Source organism: Anomaloglossus baeobatrachus, chromosome 3, assembly GCF_048569485.1.
Source record: "Anomaloglossus baeobatrachus isolate aAnoBae1 chromosome 3, aAnoBae1.hap1, whole genome shotgun sequence".
NCBI classification, from domain to species: Eukaryota; Metazoa; Chordata; class Amphibia; order Anura; family Aromobatidae; genus Anomaloglossus; species Anomaloglossus baeobatrachus.
In genome coordinates this window covers 212,208,964-212,235,931 of record NC_134355.1, presented here as the reverse complement: position 1 = coordinate 212,235,931, position 26,968 = coordinate 212,208,964, and the positions used below count along the sequence as shown (strand labels likewise).

Here is a 26,968-nt window from a genome sequence, read left to right as displayed (position 1 = left end):
CCACATACACCGGCCCCTGGGGTACGGGATAATGACACTGACACTCTCGTACAGGATAATGACGCTGACACTTGGCTCTTACCTCAGCACCCAGATTTCCCATAATCTGAAAGCCCTCTATCAGCACCCAGCTTCCCTATGTTCTGATATCCATCTTGTCCTCGGCACCCAGCTTCCCCGTGCTCTGCTATACACCTTTCCCTCAGCACCCAGCTTTCCCATATCAGAGCATGGGAAAGCTGGGTGCTGAGGGAAAGAGCCTTTTTTCCTCAGCACAAAACGTTCCCATCCTATGCTTGTATCTTTGTCCCCCCTTGTATATAGTTCTGCAAATACTATAATGGCCCCCACATAGCCTTCCATATAGTATAAAGGGTCCCACATAACCCTTCATATATTAGAATGTACCTCTATAGTCCTCTATGTATTATAATGCATTTCCCATAGTTCTCCATGTATTCACCCCATAGTACTGAATATATAATACTGCACCACATAGGCCTCCATATATTATAATGCACCCCCATAATCCTCCATGTATAAAGTAGCCCTTCAATTATCATGAATTTCTCAGTTCTCCATGTATTATAATTCACCACATAGTCCTCCACATATTCTAATGCAGCCCTATAGTCCTCCATGTATAAAGTAGCCCTCAAAGCCCTCCAATTATTATAATTAATTTCTCATAGTTCTCCATGTATTATAATGTACCTCATAGTACTTCATATATTATACTGCACCACATAGTCCTCCATGTTTCATAATGCACACCCATAGTCCATGTATAAGGTAGGCTCCATAGTCCTCCTTATATTATAATGTAGCCCCCATAGTCCTATATGTATAACGCAACCCCATAAAACGTCATATTGTATTATGCAGCCCCATACTCTTCCATGCATAATGCACCCCTATATTCAATGTATAAAGTGTCCTTCATTTTGTATTATGCAGCCTCCCCAGTCCTCCATGTATAATAATGCACCCAGCCTCCCCAGTCCTCCATGTATAACAATGCACCCAGCCTCTCCAGGCCTCCATGTATAATACTGCAGTCTCTCCAGGCCTCCATGTATAATACTGCAGCCTCGCCAGGCCTCCATGTATAATACTGCAGCCTCTCCAGGCCTCCATGTATAATACTGCAGCCTCTCCAGGCCTCCATATATAATACTGCAGCCAGCCTCTCCAGGCCTCCATGTATAACTGCACCCAGCCTCTCCAGGCCTCCATGTATAACCATGCACCCAGCCTCTCCAGGCCTCCATGTATAACCATGCACCCAGCCTCTCCAGGCCTCTTGTATAACCATGCACCCAGCCTCTCCAGGCCTCCATGTGTAATACTGCAGCCTCTCCAGACCTCCATGTATAATAATGCACCCAACCTCTCCAGGCCTCCATGTATAACAATGCACCCAACCTCTCCAGGCCTCCATGTATAACTGCACCCAGCCTCTCCAGGCCTCCATGTATAACAATGCACCCAGCCTCTCCAGGCCTCCATATATAATACTGCAGCCTCTCCAGACCTCCATGTATAATACTGCAGCCGATCCAGGCCTCCATGTATAATGCTGCAGCCTCTCCAGGCCTCCATGTATAATGCTGCAGCCGATCCAGGCCTCCATGTATAATGCTGCAGCCTCTCCAGGCCTCCATGTATAATGCTGCAGCCTCTCCAGGCCTCCATGTATAATACTGCAGCCTCTCCAGGCCTCCATGTATAATACTACAGCCTCTCCAGGCCTCCATGTATAATACTGCAGCCTCTCCAGGCCTCCATGTATAATACTGCAGCCTCTCCAGGCCTCCATATATAATACTGCAGCCAGCCTCTCCAGGCCTCCATGTATAACTGCACCCAGCCTCTCCAGGCCTCCATGTATAACAATGCACCCAGGCCTCCATGTATAACCATGCACCCAGCCTCTCCAGGCCTCCATGTGTAATACTGCAGCCTCTCCAGGCCTCCATGTGTAATACTGCAGCCTCTCCAGACCTCCATGTATAATAATGCACCCAACCTCTCTAGGCCTCCATGTATAACAATGCACCCAACCTCTCCAGGCCTCCATGTATAACTGCACCCAGCCTCTCCAGGCCTCCATGTCTAACAATGCACCCAGCCTCTCCAGGCCTCCATGTCTAACAATGCACCCAGCCTCTCCAGGCCTCCATGTCTAACAATGCACCCAGCCTCTCCAGGCCTCCATGTCTAACAATGCACCCAGCCTCTCCAGGCCTCCATGTCTAACAATGCACCCAGCCTCTCCAGGCCTCCATGTCTAACAATGCACCCAGCCTCTCCAGGCCTCCATGTCTAACAATGCACCCAGCCTCTCCAGGCCTCCATGTCTAACAATGCACCCAGCCTCTCCAGGCCTCCATGTATAATACTGCACCCAGCCTCTCCAGGCCTCCATGTCTAACAATGCACCCAGCCTCTCCAGGCCTCCATGTCTAACAATGCACCCAGCCTCTCCAGGCCTCCATGTCTAACAATGCACCCAGCCTCTCCAGGCCTCCATGTCTAACAATGCACCCAGCCTCTCCAGGCCTCCATGTATAACAATGCACCCAGCCTCTCCAGGCCTCCATGTATAACAATGCACCCAGCCTCTCCAGGCCTCCATGTATAACACTGCACCCAGCCTCTCCAGGCCTCCATGTATAATACTGCACCCAGCCTCTCCAGGCCTCCATGCATAATACTGCAGCCTCTCCAGGCCTCTGGCCACTGTGTACTCACTAATTTATATTAAAAAAAAAAAAGTACTCACCGCTCTTTCTCCCACTGCTGCTGTCCCCATCGATCTCCTCGCTCCCCAGCCGCTGCTCTGTCCTCATTGCTTTCTTCTTCTACCGCTGCTCGTCCTCCCCTCTCCTCGTTCTCCCGGTGCTCCGGTCGGCGTCCTCCCGTCCTGCACTTTGTGCACTTGTCACTTCCGTGCGACTGCTGTGCTGTCAACGCGCAGGCACAGGGGTAGAGTGATGATGCATAGCGCGGCACTTGCCGCACTATGCTTCATCATTACTGTGCGCGGTGACGGGGGAGCCGCCGTAGCCGCTGACACCAGGCAGGGGGGCCCGGTGTTGGCGGCGGCACCGGGTCATGTAGCAGCCGCTGCGGGTGAAAGGAGCTGGCTGCTGATCTGCCTGGCGGCCGCCGGGCCCCTAACCTCCCGGGCCAGGTCGCAATGGCGACTGCTGCGACCGCGGTAGTTACGCCCCTGAATGTGCCCCATCCTATAGTTTTGTGGCCATCCTGGTAATCCTATAGTAATGTCCCCTTTCCTGGACCTGTTCTTATAGTAATGTCCCCTTTCCTGCTCCTCTTTTGTAGCAATGCTCCATCCTGTAGAATTGTTCCCTATTGTGCCAGTCTTCACACACACAAAAAAAACAAAAACCCAAAGACTAATTCTTCTCACCTGTCCTCTTTCCCTCTGTATCCTGTTTCTTCAATGCTGCCGGTGCAGAGGCCACCGCTGACGAAACTTTATATTAGATGACAGATTCCTGGGTGCTGCACAGGGGCAAGCTCTCTATACAGCTTCTACAGTGATCAGCTGCTGATCTCTGATTGGCCGGCATCTGATCATTGCAGTAGCTGTATACAGAGCTCGTACTTGTACAGCGCTCAGGAATTTGTCCTCTGATATAAAGCGCTGACTACGTGGCCCCAGCACAGGCAGCGATCAGCAACGGGTCTGCAGGCCTGCGTGCCGCAAGAAGCATCAGGGGCTGCTTTTGGCCCATGGGCAGAGTCTTTGAGACCACTGCACTATGGGATATGTGGGAGGGTGCAGGGAAGGGCGCGGGGACTCCACGCACTGTACCCCCTGCAGGGGGCAGCTACATGAAGTCTGTTGTGTTGCCCGTCAACAACGTCCTGCCCCTATCGACGTGACATCATAGGAAGCAGCAAAAGCCCAGCAGGAGCGGTCACATGACTGCTCTGAGCCGGAGGAGAGGGGCTGACAGCAGGTAGGTACTTGCTATCTACTTACCTGCCCCAACATAGCCCAGTAGTGAAATGACAAAAAAAAGACTAAATAAGCCGGATAACCCCCTTTAATTTTATTTTACATTTTGCAAGTGAAAGCCATTGTGAACGTTTATAAACAAACAAAACATATTTTTCCTCCCGCACAACTTCCTTTAAACAGAGTATTCACGTTTGTTTGCTTTCTTATTTTTGCAGAGAGAAGAAAACAGAAACTTGCTAAAGAGAGAGCCGGACAGTCAAGGGTAAAAGTTAGTTTGGTTGTTTTTTTTATTTATTTTTATTTTTTTAAATACTATTTTTAAAATGGTTGTCGCCAGATTTCACAAGCGGCATGTGTTATAAAATAAATAACTTAGACTTGATGAGACTGGTGTATTTCATTTCAAAAATCATGTTAAAATTGCCATATAATCCTCATATTAAAGGGGTTACCTGGGACTCTGGGGTTTCTTTCCTATTGATCTCCTGCTCCCGCTCATATAATATGCACTGCCACTGTCCATCACCATGGTGCTGAAACCGCACCTTAGTGATGGGCTGGGGCAACGGCGCATATTATGTGCCTGCGCCCCCCCTTTGATGGCATATGGCCCCCATGCTGCTGCCCATAGTAAAATAAAACACTCTCTTTATTTACCTCCTCCAGCGCTGGTCTCCCGGTCTCCTGCTGCCGCTGTAATCAGGCACGCAGAAATGATATCACTCTGCTGTGCCGATCACATGACCGGCACTGAGAACCAGGAAGTGCAGGAGATCAGCACTCAGCAGCACGGAGGGAGACACGAGAGAGGACAGCACTGGAGAAGGTAAAGTGAACTGTTTATTTTACTATGGGCAGCAGCATGGGGGCGATATCTAACACAGGGGGACATGTGCCATCCATAGGGGGCCATGGGCAGCAAAGGGGGAGGTGTGCCATCCATAGGGGGCATATCTAACACAGGGGGACGTGTGCCATCAATAGGGGGCCATGGGCAGCACAGGGGGACGTGTGCCATCCGTAGGAGACGTGTGCCATCCGTAGGAGACGTGTGCCAGCACAGGGGGACGTGTGCAATCACAAGGGTCTATATTCAATATAAGGGGGCCATATCCAGATGAAGGAGGCTAATTTTAGGATGGGGGTGCTATGAGGGACATATACCCTATATGATTTGTTAGATAGACACTGGTATTATAAGACGGACCCCATTTAACATAAAAAAAAAAAATCTTTTCCTTCACCAAATTTGGAGGTGCGTCTTATAAAGCGAAAAATACGGTATCTGTTCTGGGTCAGGCGGAGATTCTCCTGCTTCCTTTGATCTCATATCAACAAAGCAGCTTTTTTCTCTTCTGGTATATCCATGGAGTGTCGCTACTGATGTCATGTTGATTGACAGCCTACCTCCTGCAGTTAAGCAGGGAGCAAGCTGTCAGTCACCATAACATCAGCATTAACTCCCTGTTAACAGAGAAAAACAGAAAAGAAGGAGCTGCTCTGTCAAAGTAGCATCACTGGGAGCAGGAAAGTTAACGGCAGGTGTGGTCCGTGACCGCTCTGAGCAGGAACAGATCGTTGCTGGGCAGAACAGGCAGATGGTTAGCAACTACGGTAACAGCCTCTAAGTTCTTTGTCCATATGAAAAACATAACCAAAGTTCCGGATAATCCTTTTATGATCATTTTATAGCGTTAAATAGATGAATCCTAGTTTTATTACTTATTCGCCCAAATAGCCTGACTGACAGCTTGTACTGACCATTATGAGAACTCAGTAACAGCAGAAGGGAGGCAGTGGGAGATCAAAGTGAGGCTTTCTGGGCAGAGATTGAGTTTTAGGGCTCTTTCACAAAAGCGTAAAAATCGTCCGAGTGGAATACGGTAAAAAAAAAAAAAAAATTGCATTCCGTTAGGACCAATGTTATTCTGTGGGGCAGTTCTGAACTACTATTTATCTTTTCTCAGGCCGAATTGGACTGGGGATAATTGTTCGTTCATAGCTGTCACACGCTATGATATCACTAACGATGCCGGATGTGCGTCACTTACGACGTGACCCCACCGACATCTCGTTCGATATATCGTAGCGTGTAAAGCCCGCTTTACACGATGTAGTGAGAAAAAGATTCAAAACAACAACAAAAATTTGTTTTTTTTTTTTTTTTTTGTTTTTTTTTTTTGGTTGCCGCAACATTGCATTAAAGGGAACCTGTCAGCAGAAATTTTGCACTAAACATAAAAGATTCCCCCTCTGCAGCTCCTGGGCTGCATTCCAGCAAGGTTCGTGTTATTATTGTGCCCCCTTTTAGACCAAAAGAAATACTTTATAAAGTGGTACCTTTTTGTATGCAAATACTGTAAATGGTACACGGGGGCGGGCTGCCTGGTGTCCGTTATTCTGCCTCCTGCCGTTTTAGGCCGTCCCCATCGCTCATTTCCATAGCTGTGGACGCCGCCCAGTGCTCCAGAGGTCCCCGCGCATGCCCAGTGCCTATCTCTCGTGAATGAGCACTGTGCCCAGTGTCACCGCTGGTGACGTGTTGCGCAGGATTATAGGCTTTAGATTATGGGCGGCGCTGTGATTTCATTAGCAAATAACCGCCCATAATCGCAGGACCACTCTTTCCCCTCTGCCTCCTTCGTTCTGCGCAAGCGCGGGCCTGCTGACCCCATGTTACCTCTTTCCCATCTTGCCCTGAGGCAGGAAATAGATGGGAGGAGCGCAGAGCAGGACGAAGGAGGCAGAGGGGAAAGCGCAGTCACGCGATTATGGGCGGTTACTTGCTAATGAAATCACAGCGCCGCCCATAATCTAAAGCCTGCGCAACACGTCACCAGCGGTGACACTGGACACAGTGCTTATTCACGAGAGATAGGCACTGGGCATGCCCGGGGACCTCTGGAGCACTGGGCGGCGTCCACAGCTATGGAAATGAGCGATGGGGGACGACCTAAAGCGGCAGGAGGCAGAATAACGGACACCAGGCAGCCCGCCCCCGTGTACCATTTACAGTATTTGCATACAAAAAGGTACCACTTTATAAGGTATTTCTTTTGGTCTAAAAGGGGGCACAATAATTACACGAACCTTGCTGGAATGCAGCCCAGGAGCTGCAGAGGGGGAATCTTTTATGTTTAGTGCAAAATTTCTGCTGACAGGTTCCCTTTAAAATGCAATAACAGGCGATCAAAACATTGCATCTACCCAAAAATGGTGTCATTATAAATGCCATCTAAAGACATAAAGAATAATCAGTCACTGAGGCCCAGACCCAGAAAAATGAGAATGCTGCAGTTCTCCGAAAATGTAATTCTTTTTTCTTATAAGCTTTTGAATTATTTTTTTCACCACATAGAAAAGCAAAATTTTACACATTTGGTATCAACAAATTCGTACCAATGTGAGACGACATACAGACACATCAGTTTTACCATGTAGTGAACATGGTAAATAAAATTGCACTTGTTTTGCAATTTCCAAACACTTGAATTTTTTTCCTGTTTTACAGAACAATATGGGGCAGAAGGAATGGTGTCATTCAAAAGTACAACTCCTCCCACAAAAATCAAACCCTCATGCTGCTATATTGACAAAACAATAAAAAAAAAGTTATGGTGCTTGGAGGAAGGAGAGGGAAAAAAACGGAAAATCGCTGGGTGGTAAAGGGGTTAAACTTTTTTTTTTTTTTTTGTTTTCTCATTTAGTGTGAAAGTCCTTTTTATCAGCTCTAGTGTTACTATAACTCCCATATCCATTGTAACAGTGCAGCAGCACACATTGATCACCACTGTAACAAGCTCTAATGGGATTGGTGGGAATTTGATGTTTTGCAATTTATCACTAATTACTCTATTACTGGCAAAATCAAATAAAATTTAACACAATGTAATTTAAAACTGTGTGCGTGTATGCATGCAGTGTGTGGACTTCTCTACTTTTTCGTCGTTACAGGCTTCACTGTATACAAGATCATATTTCAGTAGAACTGTCTCCAGATTTCACAATAGAAATTGCATGAACAAAATTGCATTTACAAGTTGAGGCTGGTGTACTCACTTTGAAAATCCCTGTCAGAATGGTTGTACTGTCTTTCTGAAAGTGCTTATCTTAACCCATTCACGACCTCTGCTATACAAGCTGGAGGCGGATGTATAAAGTGGGCTCATGGGCAGAGTTTGCCCCATACTCAGCAGGTAATTGTGTATTCCAGACGTGACCAGCCTCCTAACAATCATGGGTAGTGTGGAACGCTGCCCATGACTGTTATCCGGTTAAGTCCTGCTGTCAAACGCTTCATGTTTGGTTGTGGTGTCAGTCTTTTTGTCCATATTATGCCTTCTGACCATGCACCCCTCCCCCATTAGCCAGAGGTGATTTTATTGTCTAGTTGCAGGTTCCTACTTGCTTATACACATGGCTGTTTTTTAAACTCAGAGAGACGCTTCAGTTCTGTGTAGGTACCCAGTATACGAGATATGCCTCGGCATGGTTACTGGGCAGATATAGAAATGGCCATTTTTGTATGCTAAATATCGTCTTTTTCTTAGGTTTCCTTTAGCAGTAATGCATGCCTATATTCTTACATTCATGGTTTGCATGCTTTTAGCATTACAGAGTGCAACTGTCTTTTTTTTTTTTTTTTTTTTTTTTTTTTTTTTTTTTGTCATTGATTGAAAAATAAAAGTTATGGCTCTTGGAAGAAGGGGAGGAAAAACGGAAAAATTACCTGATTAGTAAACGAAAAAAAGAAAACTAATTCAAGAACTCCAAAATATTTTGGAGTTGTTGCAATACTACAAAAAAATGCTGGAACAAGCAGTCAAAACATCTTATCTATCCAAAAATGCTATTGATTGATTAAAGGTGTTGTCTCACTCCGGAAAGAATAAGCCATCACAAAGCTCCATCAGTTGGAAAATGAAAACATTACGCATGTTGGAAAGTGGCAACACAAGCCCCCAAGGATTTTTTTTGTTTTTTCTCCCCCGCAAACCTCTTATTTTTTTTTTTTCTTTACCACTAAGATAATAAAAAAATCTGGACATGTTTTGGTATCACTATAAGCCAGGGGTGGGCAATTAATTTTCCCATGGGGCCGCATGAGAAATTGGGATAGTTTTAGAGGGCCGGACTAATATAATAAACTCAGTTATACCCAATACTGTATATAGCATATATACTAACCCTCCATAAACAAACAGTAAGTTAAACAATACAAAGTTTCAATGAAAATATGGAGGTCAGTAGGAGCATACATACTGGCCCTGGTGGCGAGTGGGGAGCATACATACTGGCCCTGGTGGCGAGTGGGGAGCATGCATACTGGCCCTGGTGGCGAGTGGGGAGCATGCATACTGGCCCTGGTGGCGAGTGGGGAGCATGCATACTGGCCCTGGTGGCGAGTGGGGAGCATGCATACTGGCCCTGGTGGCGAGTGGGGAGCATGCATACTGGCCCTGGTGGCGAGTGGGGAGCATGAATACTGGCCCTGGTGGCGAGTGGGGAGCATGCATACTGGCCCTGGTGGCGAGTGGGGAGCATGCATACTGGCCCTGGTGGCGAGTGGGGAGCATGCATACTGGCCCTGGTGGCGAGTATGCATACTGGCCCTGGTGGCGAGCATGCATACTGGCCCTGGTGGCGAGCATGCATACTGGCCCTGGTGGGGAGCATGCATACTGGCCCTGGTGGGGAGCATGCATACTGGCCCTGGTGGGGAGCATGCATACTGGCCCTGGTGGGGAGCATGCATACTGGCCCTGGTGGGGAGCATGCATACTGGCCCTGGTGGGGAGCATGCATACTGGCCCTGGTGGCGAGCATGCATACTGGCCCTGGTGGCGAGCATGCATACTGGCCCTGGTGGCGAGCATGCATACTGGCCCTGGTGGCGAGCATGCATACTGGCCCTGGTGGCGAGCATGCATACTGGCCCTGGTGGCGAGCATGCATACTGGCCCTGGTGGCGAGCATGCATACTGGCCCTGGTGGCGAGCATGCATACTGGCCCTGGTGGCGAGCATGCATACTGGCCCTGGTGGCGAGCATGCATACTGGCCCTGGTGGCGAGCATGCATACTGGCCCTGGTGGCGAGCATGCATACTGGCCCTGGTGGCGAGCATGCATACTGGCCCTGGTGGGGAGCATGCATACTGGCCCTCGTGGCGAGCATGCATACTGGCCCTCGTGGCGAGTGGGGAGCATGCATACTGGCCCTGGTAGTGCTGAGGGCACAGGCAGTCAACACTGCACCAGTAGAGCCTGAGGGCTCCTCTGGCTGCCTTCTCTGATTCCCGTCTACTGCTTCTATTACAGGCACAGGGGGACCTGAGAAGACACAAGTGCTGCTCTCCCCTCCTTCAGGCACTCTGCACTATCCCTGCTGCTACTTATGCACTTACCTCAGTTGCAGAACAGACTATTTTGAAGTGGCCGCTGTGCAGATGAGCCGGTCACATGTGAGGATCCTGGGTAGAAGGGGCAGGCAATGGGGGTGTGGCCAGCATAAATAGCAGCAGGAGGGGACAAGGAAGGCATTCGAGGAGTGTGTGTCCAGCAATCAGGGGGCAAGGACGACAGAAAAAGGGGCGTGGCTAGCAGCATGGACGCCATGGAAGCCATCCAGAGACTGTGACAAGCATCCAGAGGGGGCATAACTGGCAGCAAGAGGAGGCGTGACCGGCAGATTGGGGGGGCGTGGCAGCTGCTTATCACTGCACTGCAGGATACATAGATCCCGGCAGTGAGAGCGGGGCTGAGGTATAAAATCGTAGATCAGGCCACGCCTCCAACTCTGAGCTAAGACGGGCGGGCCGGTCACAAACAGTAGGCGGGCCACATCCGAACCGCGGGCCGCCCTTTGCCCAGGTCTGCTATAATCGAACTGATGAGGAGTAAACACAATTTCCAAAACACATATCAGAATTTTCTCCAACATCTAGCTGGACAGAAAAATAAAAATAGTTATGACTCTGGAAAGAAAGGGAGTTAAAACAAAAAACAAAACTCAAAAACGGAAGTTGCCTCATCGTGAAAGGGTTAATATCGGGATTATACAACTATTTTGACATTGATTTTTACAGTAAGTACATCAAATTATGATGGTCACTGATTGCAAGTGAGAATCTTGAAAATGAGCAAATTGAAAACAATGAATATGAAAAACATTGCCTACTTTGTCATTGTAGAATTAATAGGTGTTCTTTTCCCCAAAAACCTAATGAAATCTATTAAGCACACCAAAGTTTTGACACTGCTGCATAGGTGCTGTGGAGTCACCATCCAGCAAGGAGAAAGCTTTATTAACTGAGGCATAGCATAAAATGGGCGCAGTCAGGTGTTCTCTGGGCCGTTCTTTAAACTAAGAATTGTTGCAACAGACTTAGAGCAGGTGCTCACCGAGGTAGTGATGGAAGAAGAGGGAGGGTCATGACAAGGAAACCAGAGGACTCCTTTAGGATCATCATCAATTTAATGAGACTGAAGAGGTTCCTCATATATCGACCTTTCAAACAGGAGACGTTGTTACACGAGCATGTTGGAAATAAGTGTCCTTCAGATCTAAGTCCCAATCCATATATTAGATCAGAAATATCTGCGAGTACCCTATGGCTTTTTTCATGAAGATTATAGAGGAAATAATGGCGTGTGTTCGGGAAAAGGATACTCTGATAATCCCATACCTGGATGATTTACCTGTCGGCGGAGAACACTAGCATCTCTGCAGGAGGGCTGACACTGCGTCTAGAATACGGTCTTCCTGATCGTGTGGATATGCCCTTACTTGCTGGAAGAAAAGAAATACAAGATTTTGCACCTGGTTTCAGAAGCTATAAGCAATCCTTCTTTGACACTGAGGAAAGCAATATCTCTATTGGGGTCCCTGACTTTTGTGCATCCCAGCAGTTCCTTAGGGCGGCTTTGCACACTACGACATCGCAGGTGCGATGTCGGTGGGGTCAAATCGAAAGTGACGCACATCCGGCGTCACTTGCAATGTCGTAGTGTGTAAATCCTAGATGATACGATGAACGAGCGCAAAAGCGTCATTATCGTATCATCGGTGCAGGCTCCGACATTTCCATTGTGCCGCGACAGGTACGATGTAGTTCCTCGTTCCTGCGGCAGCACACATCGCTGTATGTGAAGCCGCAGGAACGAGGTACATCTCCTTACCTGCCGCCAGCGGCTATACGGAGGGAAGGAGGTGGGCGGGATGTTTACATCCTGCTCATCTCCACCCCTCCGTCGCCATTGGCCGCCTGCCGTGTGACGCCGCACGACCTGCCCCCTTAGGAAGGAGGCGGGTCGCCGGCCAGAGCGACGGTCGCAGGGCAGGTGAGTGCATGTGAAGCTGGCGTAGCAATAATTATCGCTACGCTAGCTATCACAAGATATCGTACCTGCGACAGGGGCGGGGACTATCGCGTGCGACATCGCAGCATCGGCTTGCGATGTCGCAACGTGCAAAGCCCGCCTTGGGCTCAATGCCACACCAGCCGATTACAGCAGGAGTTAGGAGTTAGCAGTTAGGCGCAAGCAGGCGAAGAGGGTGTTTAGCAGTCATGGTTAAATCTTTTTTTAGTCACAACTGGGGTGCTTGCATAATGGTTGAGCATGTAAAGTTGGTCAAAAGGGTCCCATGGCTAAATCGTGTTACTGAGTTCGTAACCACAAATAAAGTCCAAGGGGCTTGGGAGATCATCTGAGGGATGGTATAGCCCAGGGGAATTGGTTGGGACAAGAGAGGAGTTCCTCCAACATAAGAGCTTCTGCCAGTAAAACATGCATTTAAGTATTTCCTCTCAATTCTCCTGCCGCACAACGGTTGCTTATATCAACCATGGGGAGGGGGGAACAAGCTCAAGGCGTCTGATGGCAGTAGCAGAGGAAATCCTTTGGCAGGCAGGAATGCACACCTATTATCAATAATTGCACTACATGTAAAGGTGAAGGAGAACATCAACACTGACTTGCTAAGTCGCAATTGTCTGAGACTGTGGGAGTGGCTCTGAATCAGAGGGTCTTTCAACAAATAGTGGATCTATGGGGCCTTCCAAGTATAAACCTATTCGTAAATGGGCAAAATGGGAAGGTAAAAAAGTTTGGTTCCTTAAATCCCAGGGAGAAGACTCATGTTGTAGATGCATTCCAGATTACTTGGGACTTCGACCTGGCTTATGCCTTTCCTCCCATAATATTTCTCGGCAGGGGTAGAATTAATAAACAAAAAAAAAGTTTTAATCAAAAAATATTAGTTAAAACATATATTTGATACTGAACCAGGTGTATATACAAAAAATACCTATAACCTCTGTGGTTATGCTGGGATATGTATAATGCACAAATCCACAGGTCACAAAATACCCAAAAAGTGCAAATGTAAAACGATATACACACAGATGGGTGCAAAAAACCCTTTAAACTCGTAAATAGAAGCTAATATTGCACTGTCCAAAGCAACAACAATGCAAGGTAATAGCTAGCAGACCAGCAAAACTAGAATCCTTCTAGATAACATAGGATCTACTGGTTCAACATTTATAAACATGGAACATTCTCACTAAATTCTGTGGTGCAGAACATCAAAGTCCTGTCAGTCATAGAGTACTTTCCAAGGAATATTGGCACAGATCAGGTTGGCTATGATACAAACTGCACAATATCAAACAGAAACTGCCCACCATTTTGCTCTCCTTAGATGCCGAAAAGGCCTTTGACCGCATTCATTGGGGTTACATGTCCGCCACTCTTGACAACTTTGGTTTTCATGGGAAAATTTTAAATTTAATTTTAAAATTATATTCTACCACCACGGCACGGATTTTGGTGAATCATTTCCTTTCAAATAAATTTCGTATTTCTACCTTGTACTAGACAGGGCTGTCCGTTGTCCCCTATACTCTTTGCCCTTATGATAGAACCGCTTGCTGAATCCATTAGATTAGATGAAAATATTAGGGGCATCCATTATAATAGAAGACAATACAAGATCTCATTATATGCGGATGACTTTCTTTTGACGCTAACCAATCCGTTGGAGTCTTTCCGGCGTGTTAGTTGTATTATTACAGATTTTTCTAATATTTCCTATTATCAATCTAATCATTCCAAATCTAAAATGTTGCAGTATAATTTAGACCCACGTTTACGTCATTTTTTCCAGTTAGAATTTACGTTCAACTTGTCGTCCAATGAGCTTCTATATTTAGGTATAATTATCCCTTCTAATTTATAGAAAATAATTTCAGTTAATGTCAGGCGCGCCTTAGATGTAATTAAAATCACTTTGAATACCTTAAAAATCACTGAAACGTCCTGGGTAGGGAAAATAGTCTCTTATAAAGCTCTTATTCTACCAAAAATTTTGTATATAACGCGTTGTCTGCCCTTGACTATCCCTAAACAAATATTGATTAAAATACAAGCACAGATCTCATCTTTTGTTTGGCAGGGGAAGGTTCCCAGAATCTCTAAACTTACCTTATTTAAGCATGAGAAAAATTGAGGTATTGGCTTGCCTAATATCCAAGCCTAATATTTGACGAATTTGGTCAAGCAAACCCAAAACACATTACTGGATCATTTCAACATTAGTTGGATGTACATTGAGAAAGGCCTGTGCCATAATCGTCATAAACGGGATGTGATCTTGTCATATTTAATAAAAAGAAACAAAGGTTTAGTGGATAATCCGACTACCAAGGCAGAAATAAGAGCGTGGAGATTACTGCAAGATATTTTATTACGCCAGGGCGAACCCCTCAGTGAGATTAGAGAGGTCTCGTTACATCTATTAGAATTATTAATCCCACGTATTAAAGTAGATGGTTGGAAAAAGAAGAGAATTTTAAACGTGTAATTTATTAAGAAATAATTCTCTCTTAGGATTTGAGGCTCTTGCTGAGGTATACCATCTGCCTGATACAGAAAAGATTAATTGGGTTAGCATAAGTGAATTCTTGGCAGATACAACAACTTCTGCCATCAGGTCCCGGGATTACTGAATGTGCTTTTGCACAATCCGACTAATGAGATCTTCTGGAAAACTAGTAACATTTACAGAATATTCAATGATGATCTCCAATTGACTAAATTACAGTATATGAAATCTGGGGAAAGAGATCTGGATTGCTCATTCTCACTTAAGCGATGGCAAACGTCCTTGTCCTTGTGCTTGTGCTAATTTGCAGGAAACACACTAAATTACTTAGTAGATGGTATTATACGCCTCAGAGATTGAATGTCATCTCCTCCTCTAATTCAAGTCTTTATTGGAGGGGTTGTGGCTGTACTGGCTCTTTTTTCCATATTTTTTGGAGTTGTCCTTTGTTGGGTACCCTATGGAAAGACACAGAACATCTTATATATACGGTGACCTCAGTTAGAATTAATTTGACCTCTGAGCTAGTTCTCCTATCTATTGGTTTGGAGGAGTTGAAAAAGCGGTGTAAACAAATTACTTGCCATATTCTTTTGGTCATTAAATCTTTACTAGCGTCCAAATGGAAGGAAATAGATGCCCCCTCAATACAAGAAGTTATAGATAGGGTTTCTTTACACAACATATATGAGTACAACATAGCCCTGAAGGAAGGTAACTTTTCTAGATATGCTGAGAGGTGGTATTTGTGGTCTCTTAAATTTAACCCAACCCTTAAGATTTTTTTTTTCTACATATATTAGTTGTTTGAATTTTCTTACTGTTTGCAAAATTTGCCTTATATTTGCAGTATGTTTCTTTTGCATAGTAATAGTTGCTAGGAATCCTGGAGTTGTATATTTTTATTTATTTATTTTTTTAATGTTGCCTTTCAAATTATATCTAAAGCTTATTGTTTGTTAAAAAAGTGACAAAAATTGTAAAATAAGTAATTTCAATGCTTGCTACACCTAATTTTGTGTTTCCCCTTTCCCTTTTCCCTGTTATAAATAAAGACCGTATACAAACTGCACAATATCCCTGATATCCTTCTCCATAACAACTGCTTGCAAGTGCTCCCTCCCGATGCATTTTGTCATAGATTCATCAAGGTATAAGACGGCTTACAGTGGTAGGTGAGCAAGTGTCATAATGGTGGCATCTGGCCACATGCCACTATTATGACTCTTGCTCACCTATCACTCGGGGTGCAGTTATCAGCCTTATGAGCATTATGTAATAGTGACCTGGCAGGCAACAAGTGCTAGATTTAACAAGGCATAATTCACAGCAAAAAAGGGTAACCGTGTTTACCTGCCCAGGCCACAGAATCAAATGCACTCATAGGATGCAGCAAAACCTCTCAATAAGATGGAGGCAACGGGGGCAAAACACTGATGGAGTAACCACTCACACACTGCCACTCCATGGCAAAGCAATGCTCTCCTCCATGGCGTGGAAGTGTGTGAGTGGTTGCTCCATCAGTGTTTTGCCCCTGTTGCCTCCATCTTATTGAGAGGTTTTGCTGCATCCTATGAGTGCATTTGATTCTGTGGCCTGGGCAGGTAAACACTTGCCCTCTTTTGCTGTGAATTAGTCTTGAATTTTTGGGGAAAGTAAATTCCTCTTTTTGTGGTTTTAGCTTTTATTTACCAAGGCATGCGATAGGGGTTAGCCAGTCCATATTTCTAGGGTGTATCCCTAGATCTGGCACCAGAACTTTGAAAAAAAAATTGATTTGAAAAGTTTGAGTGAACTTGACTCTACAGGATCCATGTAGCAATGTATGCAGTCTGAATCTGCTGACATTATCCCCCTCAAAGAAGCTGTTCTTGAGAATAATCCTACATGAAATACTGCAACACAGCTTAAAAATTATGTTGGAGGAGAAAAAAACAGTAAGCGCCATGACAAGAATGCAGCATGTTCAAGGTTTTGTCACGGTTTAGGTGAATCCTGACATTCAATAGCAGGTACCAATAAACTGGATTTGATGTAATTGATGACAGGTAGTCATTACATGAATTCCACTTGTAAGCTCCAGTGAATGACAGTAGGGATATTCAATGTATGGGTCTTCAGGCATATCATCATCCAATAAACAATGCAGAATGAATAAAACAATTCTATTTTATATTCATTTCAAAGATGCATCAAAAATTTCTACAGTGGACACAAAGTATAAAAATATAACTTCATGTGTTCACCTCGATATGCCAACCCATATACTTGTCGGTCGACTTGGAAGGGAAGAAACGTTATTTGGCATTTGGATCTTATATTTGGCTGGAATAGATTGTGGAGATCTTACTTGCAGAGCCCCGAGGTACCAAAAGTGCAGAAATTCCCACACGTGACCTTATTCTGGAAACTAAAACCCTCGATTAATTCATCTGGGGTGTGTTGAGCATTGTGAACCCTCAGCTGCTTTCCAGCACTTTATAACATTTGGGTGTGATAATGAACATTTTTTTCCCCCTAGTGAAATGTTATTTTAGCCTCTGCTTTGTAATTTTTACAAGAAGTAACAGGAGAAAATAGACCCCATAATTTGTTACGCAATTACTCCTGCACGTGACAATGTTACATATGTGGTAAAAAACCGCCTTTTGAGCTCATCGGAGGGTCTGGAATGGAAAGAGCACAATTTTGCTTTTTTGGAGTGGAAATTTGGGTGGAACAAATATAGACGCCATGTCACATTTGCAAAGTCCTCGACATGCGAAAACAGCAGAAAACTTTGGCAAGTGACCCCCTTTTTGGAAACTAACCCCCTCAAGGAATTCATATAAGGCTGGGTCCGACAAGCATATAGTATCCGATTCAAGATCATGAGATGCAATACGCTAATGACACTCGGTCAAGCTCTGTTGCGAGCGTGAGCCAAGTGTCATTCTACTGTGCTCTGATTGGCTCACATGTATATCGCACTTCACTTGGATGCCATGCAGCCCGTTGTTTCACACGCAACATAGACTTGTATGGGTGCGAGTGAGCCAAGATACGCTGGCAATCACCGCATGCTGGCATTTTTCTTTCATGCCACTTCGGCGTGAAAAAGTCCCACGGATTTTCTTTGCCTCATTGAGTAACATTGGTCAGAGTGGAATGCAAAATTTTCTTGTATTGCACTTCTCCAATTTTATATGTTTGTGTGACTCTGACCTTAAGAGTGGTTTTGAGCATATTAAACCCTAAATAACATCACAGAATTTTAGAAGATGGAGTCATAAAAATGAAAAAAATGTAGTTTTTTTTCGCTAAAAATTTACTTTAGCCTCAAAGTTTTAATTCACAGAAGGGGAATAGGAGAAAAATGGACGACAATTTATTATGCAATTTTTACTATATGTGGCAATACCCCATATGTGGTTGTACACTACTGTTTAAGTACGCAGTGGGGAACAAATGAAAAGGAGTGCACCTTAGGTTTTAGGACACAGATTCCTTTTTGATAGATTATCGCCATTAGCCGAGCCCCTCAGGTCCCAAAATGGTTGAAACCCCCACAAGTGACTTCATATTAGAAACTTCACTACTTATAGCTTCTCTACTACTAGGACAACCCCTCCTCATTTCACATGTTTGCTCATTGTTAAAGTTAAAAAGCTTATACTAACCTCTAATGCTGGCGCCATTAATGCGGTGTCAGCACTCGCTCTCTTGAGGCTCACATGAGGTTGTTACGTCATGTGAGCCCCACATCCTATCAGTTTCACTGCCTCTGTGCTCAACCATATAAATAATCAAGAAGAACTGAAAGCAGTGTCTTGCCACGTGCACCCTTTTGATTACTTATACATCTGAAGGTGGGAACAGTGAATATTTTGAACCCACAGATGCTTCACAGAATTTTAAACATTGGGATGTAGAAATAGGACATTTCAGTTGAAAAAATGTAATTTATTTTTTTTTTTTTTTTTTTATATAAGCTTTAAAATTTTAAAGTTTCACAAAATAGGTGAAACTGGACCCCACAATTTGTTTCGCAATTTATCCAAAAGGTGTTGATACCTCATATGTTCTCAGAAACAGCTGTTTGACCACCAGGCAGAGCTCCGTAGGAAGGCACAATATTTGTCTTTCGAAGTACAGATTGTGCTAGAATAGTTTACGGTTGCCATTTGCAGAGCCCACTAAGGTGCCAGAACAGCAGAAACCCCAAAAAAGACTCCATTTTAGAAACTGCACCTCTCAATGAATTCCTCTACAACTGCAGTGACCAATTTGACCCCACAGATGTTTTCACTTTGTAACCTCTGTGCCAGCTTTTATCCTGGAGAATTGCTAATCTACCATATTAGAGCCCAAACTTTGTGCGCAGCTTTTGCTTATGGAGACATGCACCCTGTAAATTGTTAATTGGGCCTCTCCCTACTACAGTAATGCCAAACATGTAGTAACTTACTAGGATTTAGGGCTTGCTCACAGCACCGTATAACACAGATGAGTGCTATCCAATGTTTTATCGGATAGCACGTGCTCCGATATTATACTATGGAGCAGTGCAGATTTTGCAATATTTTGCCGATTCGGCATGAGAAAAAATTGGCATACTGTGAGTGCCTCTGCAAATCAGATCATGCACACCCATGTGCTCAGATTCTCACAGGCGAGAGAAGCACAGTACGAATGACACTCGGTTCATGTTCACCAGGGCTGTGTCGGTAAGCCAAACCTCCGACTCCTCAATTTCCCTTGCACCGACGCCACGACTCCGACTCCTATATATGTTACTTATAGTTAAGTGAAAACTTTATTGTAGTACATGTGTATGTGAACATCAGACATTTAATAATTTTTATGATTCAATAATCAAGATATTTGGATAGAACATAAAATATATTTATTGGAATACAATTTTTGAACACAAACTGTAATAAATTGTAAATATAATACACTATGTAATATACAGTAATTACATATATATCGTGTGTGTATATAATATATATTACATATTTACAATTTATTAGTTTTTTGTGTTGGTATTAGTTTTTAAATGATTAAATGTCTGATGTTCACATTGTACTACAATACATTTTTCACTTAAATATAAGCATTATACTAAATGTTATTTAGTATGTTTTTGTTTTTCCCACTTACATAGTTTATTATATAGTGTTATATATAACACTATGTAATACACTTTGTAAGTGGCAAAAAACAGTTTTTTCAACAAAAACATACTATCGCAGATGAACTCAAATCTGACCTAATAATTTTTAAGGCTAGAGAACAACCTCTCTACAGTAACTTGGGTTGGAGGCAAAGCCGTAACCACATGAGCAACATCTCTAACAATTTCGGGGGAAAAAGGAATTGCCTCATGCACAGTCAGTTTTGATGAACGGTTGAATTTTTCTATTTCTTTGAGAGCAAGTGAAAAATTTTACTGAAATCTGGTCAATCTGCTTGCTATGGGAGACAGAATGAAATCTTTTTCCTTGCGGCAACGCTTTGCTTGCTCCATGTCATCCAAATACTTGTCAAAGGTAAACTCCTCATCTGATGAGGATGAAGATATGGCAGCAGTAGCACTGTCAGGCCCCAAGTCCTCTTGCGCCTGGCAGTCCTTGCGCCAGCCGCTCATCCTAACTGCTACCTCACTCAAAGCTTCTTTTTCTTTAGTAATCTGTTGATCATCAAGCAGTATACGATGACTTGGGTCCACATAAACAGCTGCCAGAAGTATTTTATTTTCCAATGGCTGTGTGTCTCTCCGTTTCATCAAACCAGAAATGCCATCTGCGATTAAACCTCCTCTTTGGGACAGGCAAAATAGCAAGTTCTTCCACTCCCTTATGAAAATGCCAGGAGTTAAATCCTCAGCTTGTAATTTTTTAGTCACAGTAAATGGTTGATTAAGCAATTCCTTCATTTCAGCCACCTGTGTCCATTGACCTTCATTTAATGTTACTTGAGGGTTCACCATATCTTTAAGAAACGATTTTAGTTGAAGCAATCGCTCAGTCATTAAATAAGTGCTGCCTCATCGAGTGGCTTGATCAACAATTGCCCCTTTCTCAGCACGTCTCTTCAAGATGGAATCAATTTTAGTGGTTCTGGCGGCAATAACAAACTTCCTCACTTTTCCAATTAATTTCCAGCATGTCCGCCCAGTTTCACACATCCGGCTTTTCGCCGGTTTGGCGGATGCGACGCATGCCAGCACCGTGCGATACAGTACAGTGGCAACGCCGCAACTTCCGGGTCACATGCTCTGGTCACATGACAGCATGTGACCGGCATTTGTCACACTGTCATTGTACTATATACACTACTGGAGTGTGCCGCATCCGAAAAGCCGGATGTGTGAAATCGGGGTCCCTCTTGCAGACTTATTGCCTGTTGCAGCGTGTGCACAACACAGCGCATGTGATGAATATGAAAGTGTTTTGAAGCAGCTTCAGTAAGATCATCTAATCCTAAAGTATCATTTTACTGTTCTTCTTTTGTAATATCTGTTTGTTCCTCAGTTACATGAACAGCACTGTGGCTCCATCTCACACATACTAAATCCTAAATTTTCTTCTAGCTGTTGTTCATTACTCTCATTCATCAGCTTAATTGTACTTATCAAGTTTGAAGCATTGTCCTTTACAATGGCAAGAACCTGTTCTTTTTTTGAGTTCGTAATCTTGCAGAACTTTTTCCACTAAGGCCTGGAGAAACTGGCTGCTGTGATGAGCTTTAGTATCTTTTACTGCCAGTGTCTTGGTAACAATTTCTTTCTTGTCACAAACATATCGAACATCGATGGCAAAATAATTCAGTGACATGCAGTGACTCTGGGCATCTCAGCAAAAGCAATGGGTTTCAAGATAGGACATTCAGACACATCGTTTTGTGAGGATCCTCGCAAAGAATGAGCATGTCAGTTTGTGTGGCCTTTTTCTAATCTGCTTTTGCTATTGAATTCATTATTTATGAGCTCAAAAACCTTTCAGGTGATCTGCTTTTGCAGCTGACAAACGTATCCTCAAAAAACGCAGCAAAAATTATGTGTGTGAATGTAGCCTTAGATCAGGAATAGAACAGCCATGTATTGGACATTTCATAACTTTCCCAAATTCCTATGAAAAAATATTCAGCACATTCTGCATTGCACTACTGTCCCCAATTTATTATATATTTTCGCAGTCGGTGCATTTTATACCGACTCCACCAAAATGAGCTCCGACTCCACAGCCCTGATGTTCACACCAGAGTTTGAACAAAGCTTCATTAGCATTTCACATCTAATTCTCTCGCACTAACCTGGGACCCCTTATATTTCAATGTCAGATGATGGACTTGAGTGAGGACTTGTTTTGGACTTGTTTTTTGTGGGATAAGTTAGAGTTTTAGTATAAGGCTGGGATCACATTCTTGTGTTCTACTATGAGCCTTTGTCGGGATTGCTATGTAAATCCCTCAAAAATGTGATTCATACAAAACCCTCGACACAGCCACTCATTATAATGAGGCAGACTGAGACACTTTTAACTCCATTTAGCGTCTCTTCTGGTGATATCCTTCTTATTAGGCGAGGACAGAGCTATGGTCATCCACAGTTTGCCTCTAAAAAATGCCTAAGGCTATGTGCGCACTTACCGGATTTTGCCGCGGATTTGCTGCATGTTTCGCTGCAGAAAATGTTCATAACATCTCTGCAGTGAATCACCAGCAAATCCTATGGAGAAAAAAAATCCTGTGCGCACTGGGCGGAATTTGACAGCTGCATGTTTTGCTGCGGGAATCCCGCAGCAAAAACAAGTGCATGTCACTTCTTTTCCGCACATCGCTGCGGGATTTTACTCCATTGACTCAATGTTAATCGTGAAATCCCGCAGGGAATAACGCAGGCAGCAAATTCTGTGCGGTTCACTGCGTTTTCCTGCGTTATTCCCTGCGGTATTTCGCGGTTTACCTCCGGTAATGTGCATCGCTTGTCTGCGGTTTTGCAGGGAAGTGATATCATTACAGGAAGAGGAAGCCGTGCAGAGTAAACACACACATCACACACATCACAGACACATAGAACACAGACACAGACCTCACAGACACAGAACACATCACAGACACATAGAACACACACAGAAAGAAAACGGAAATATAGAAAACAAAGAACGTGGGCTCCGCTGCATATTTACCTTCCAGCCGAGGTAAGCACACAGCGGCGGCCCGGTATTCTCAGGCTGGGGAGGGAGAGGGGCAGGGTTAATGTCCCCCGCCTCACTCCCCCTCCCGCAGCCGAGAATATCAGCCGCAGCTGCCCCGGCACTGTCGCATGCATTATGCGGCAGCACCGGGAGTGTCCTCGGCTCTTCCTGCCGCCGTGTAGCAGTGGCGGTCAGGGTAATATAACAAGGGGTTAATGGCAGTGGATCACCGCCATTAACCCCAGGCTTGATCATGGCAGCGTCTATGTGACAGCTGACATGATCAACCCGTAAGTAAAATGAAGAAAAACAGACACCGAAAAATCCTTTATTTTAAATAAAACCAACAAGCCTCGTTCACCCTTTTATTAACCCCCCCCAAGCAAAGCTCCGACATAATCCACAGCTCCGGCTCCGGCGTCCTGCACTGCTGACATCCAGCCGCGACTGTCACAGACACAGGCTGAATGCAGCAGACAGCAGAGGTAATTACCGGTCATTTCCCACGGCCGGTAATGTGAACTCACTGCCGACCGTGGGAAATGCAGCGATCTGTCCTCCTATCTATCTATCTATCTATCTATCCCTCTATCTATTCTTCTGTCTATCTACTATCTCAGGATTAAATGACTTTTTTTTTTTTTTTTTCTTCAATGTGCTTTATTGCATTGAATGCAATAAAGCACATCCCAACCCGCACGCGGCAATACCGCGGTAAAACCACATGCGGTTTTCGGGTGCGGTTTCCCGCGGTTTTTTACCGCGGGTGCAGTAATCTTTGAGAGCATGCGGAATTTTCTCAAGGAAATTTCATTTCCCAGTGCGCACAGAGCCTTAATGATAGGACACTGCTGGAACACAGACCAGACTGAGTCCAAAGTGACTCCATCTACCTTATTATAGTGTGTGATTCCATCAGGGGTTTTGGGTGAATCACAGTTTTTAGGAATTTACACCTATGTAAGTGCTCAGCAGAGAGAACAGGATAAATATGAACCGATTCATTGCAATACAGTTATTGGTCTATATTTTTTGTGTGCAGTTTACTATGTGGCAAAAGTGATAAGACCAGTGTATTCTTTGGGTCAGAATGATTATAATGATACCAGATTTACAGTGGGTACTGAAACTATTAAGTCCCATTTAAATTTTCACTCTTTGTTTGATTGCAGCCATGTGGTAAATTCAAAAAAGTTAATTTTTCTCATTAATGTACACTCTGCACCCCATCTTGACAGGAAAAAGCAGAAATGTAGAAATTTTTGCAAATTTATTAAACAAGAAAAACTGAAATATCACATGGTCATAAGAATTCAGACCCTTTGCTCACACACTCATATTTACCTAAGTCACATGCAGTCCATTTCCTTGTGATCCTCCTTGAGATGGTTCTACTCCATTGGAGTGCAGCTGTGTTTTAATTAAACTGATAGGACTTGATTTAGAAAGGGACACACTTGTCTATAGAAGACCTCACCGTGCATGTCAGACTAAATGTGAATCATGAGGACAAAGGAACTGCCCAAGGTGCTCAGTTAAAATTGTGGCAAGGCACAGATCTGGCCAAGGTTACAAAAGAATTTCTGCAGTATTCAAGGTTCGTAAGAGCACAGTGGCTTTCATAATCCTTAAATAGAATAAGTTTGAGACCACCAGAACTCTTCCTAGACCTGGCCATCCAGCCAAACTGCGCAATCGTAGGAGAAGAGCTTTGGTGAGAGATGTAAAGAAGAACCCCCAAGATCACTGTGGCTGAGCTCCAGAGATGCAGTAGGGAGATGGGAGAAAGTTACACAAAGTCAACTGCAGCCCTCCACCAGTCAGGCCTTTATGGCAGGGTGGCCCAACGGAAGCCTCTCCTCAGTGCAAGACCTATGGAAGCCCTCATAGAGTTTACAAAAGAACACATGAAGGACTCCCAGACTATGAGAAATAAGATTCTCCGGTCTGATGAGACGAAGATAGAACTTTTTTTTTTTTTTAACTTCGTTTTAATAACAAAATAGTCAAATCAGACATGGTACACCAGGGATTGTACATAGCAATAAACAAATTATAACATACCAATCAAGTATAAAAGCTAATCTCAACCATATCTGGTGCAAAGTTATCGTCTATCTATTTTAACATAGGAACAGTCAACGTATCTCTGTGATAGACATGCAGGTAGCTTATTCAAAAGTAGTCTGAGATAAACATAACTAAAGATCATAGAAATAACACAGACAAAAATAAGGTATAACCATACTGTCACTATTTGCCACTATAGGATGTCACACCTTCAAATTACAAAAAGAATCATTAGCTACATTAACCTCTCTTTTTCAAGTTTCTGTGAGTGTGCTGGGAGAGGAGTTCCATAGACCCCAGATTTTACTAAATTTTTCCGGCGCCCTCTGTTGTAGTACACCACCTTTTCATAAGGTAGGATTGAATTGACTAATTTTACCGAAGATCGCACAGTTGGGTCCACACCGCCCATCCATCTTAGGGCTAGCAATTTCCTGGCCATAAATAATGTTTCTCTAAGGAATATTTTCATATAGTGGTCCCATGACGACTCCTCTAATATCCCAAGTAGGCACATCAGGGGGTCATCCGGCACGGGCATCGATAATATTGACGAGAGTAAGGTCGTCGCCTCCCGCCAGAACGAGGCTATAACTGAGCAGCTCCATATCATGTGCACAAAGTCAGCTCCTGAGAGGTGACATCTTGGGCACTCAATGTGCGGGAACGACCCATCCTGAACAGTATGGTGGGTGTAAGATATGCCTGATGGCTAATATAGCATTGAGTTAGCCTGTTATTAGCAGATGGAGACACAGTAGCTGGAGACCCCAGTACCTCCTCCCATTCCTCATCCTGCAGGGACAGTATCAAAAGCTTCCATTTCCCCTGAACTGGTAAAGGGGCTGACTCTACCCCCACCGATAATAAGTAAGTATATAGTGCCGATATCAAGCCCCAGGGTCCCTGTGATTTCAAAATACCTATCATTGGGAATGACGATATTAATTTGTTAGGCCCTATTTTCTGTAAGTGGGATTGGATCGCTGACCGGAGTTGAAGGTATCTAAAAAATTGAGATCGCGGGACACCATAGTCAGCTTGAATCTGCCCAAAAGACTTGAAAGTGTTGGTACCCAGGGTAAAACGATACCCCCCAGTATAAGAACATTATGGTTGACCCAGAACTGTGTTGATGGATGATCCACCAGGTACTACCTTCTTAGCCTGTCGCCACACCGATCGTGCCAACCTGAGGGCAGGCAATAGCCTTGGTACTCCCAATCCGTCCGACTCCAAAAATCCCAACAGACAGTCGCACTAACTGCATATGCCAAATGATCCTCCGAATTAGGCAGTGAACGGTCTGGCATCCAGGATCCCAATGTCTTAAGCTGCCCTGCCAAATAGTACAGAAAAAATTCTGGTAAAGCCATCCCCCCTCCCGACCCCTTGGATCTCTGCAGGGTGGAGAGCTGGAGTTTGGGCCTTGACTTCCCCCAAATAAAGGAGGATGTGAGCGAGTTCAGTGTGGAAAAAAAATATCTGGGCACTGGTACGGCGCTATGTTGTAGAACGTAGCTAAGTTTCAGTAGTATCATCTTGATAAGATTTATCCTACCAACTACAGAGTGTCAGTTTGCTCCAAAGACTATACTTAAGTTTAACATGTTCCAGAAGTGGGAGTACATTTGCTTGAAGGTCTAGTGTGTGAACCTTCTGGATATGTATGCCTAGGTATTTAAAACTGGATACTACAGGCAAGGGCGACAAGTCATCTAGTGGGGTCCCCAGACTGTGTGTCAACGGCATCCGGGCCGATTTGTCCCAGTTAATATTCAAACCAGAGAACTCTTCGAATCTGTCTATAACATTAATGACAATTGGCAAAGTTTCCC

At 44.3% G+C, this 26,968-nt stretch overlaps 1 protein-coding gene across 2 annotated transcripts in view; it reads left to right on the top strand.

Moving 5' to 3' along the window:
* The window catches only part of TOMM20 (translocase of outer mitochondrial membrane 20), a 76,258-nt gene that overhangs the window by 20,776 nt on the left and 28,514 nt on the right, over nucleotides 1-26,968 (top strand). The window contains exon 2 of one of the 2 annotated variants that reach the window (XM_075339706.1): nucleotides 4,210-4,262. In XM_075339706.1, coding sequence (XP_075195821.1) covers nucleotides 4,210-4,262 — 53 coding nt within the window. The remainder of the gene's footprint in view (nucleotides 1-4,209; nucleotides 4,263-26,968) is intronic. The other variant, XM_075339707.1, reaches the window with a different exon arrangement.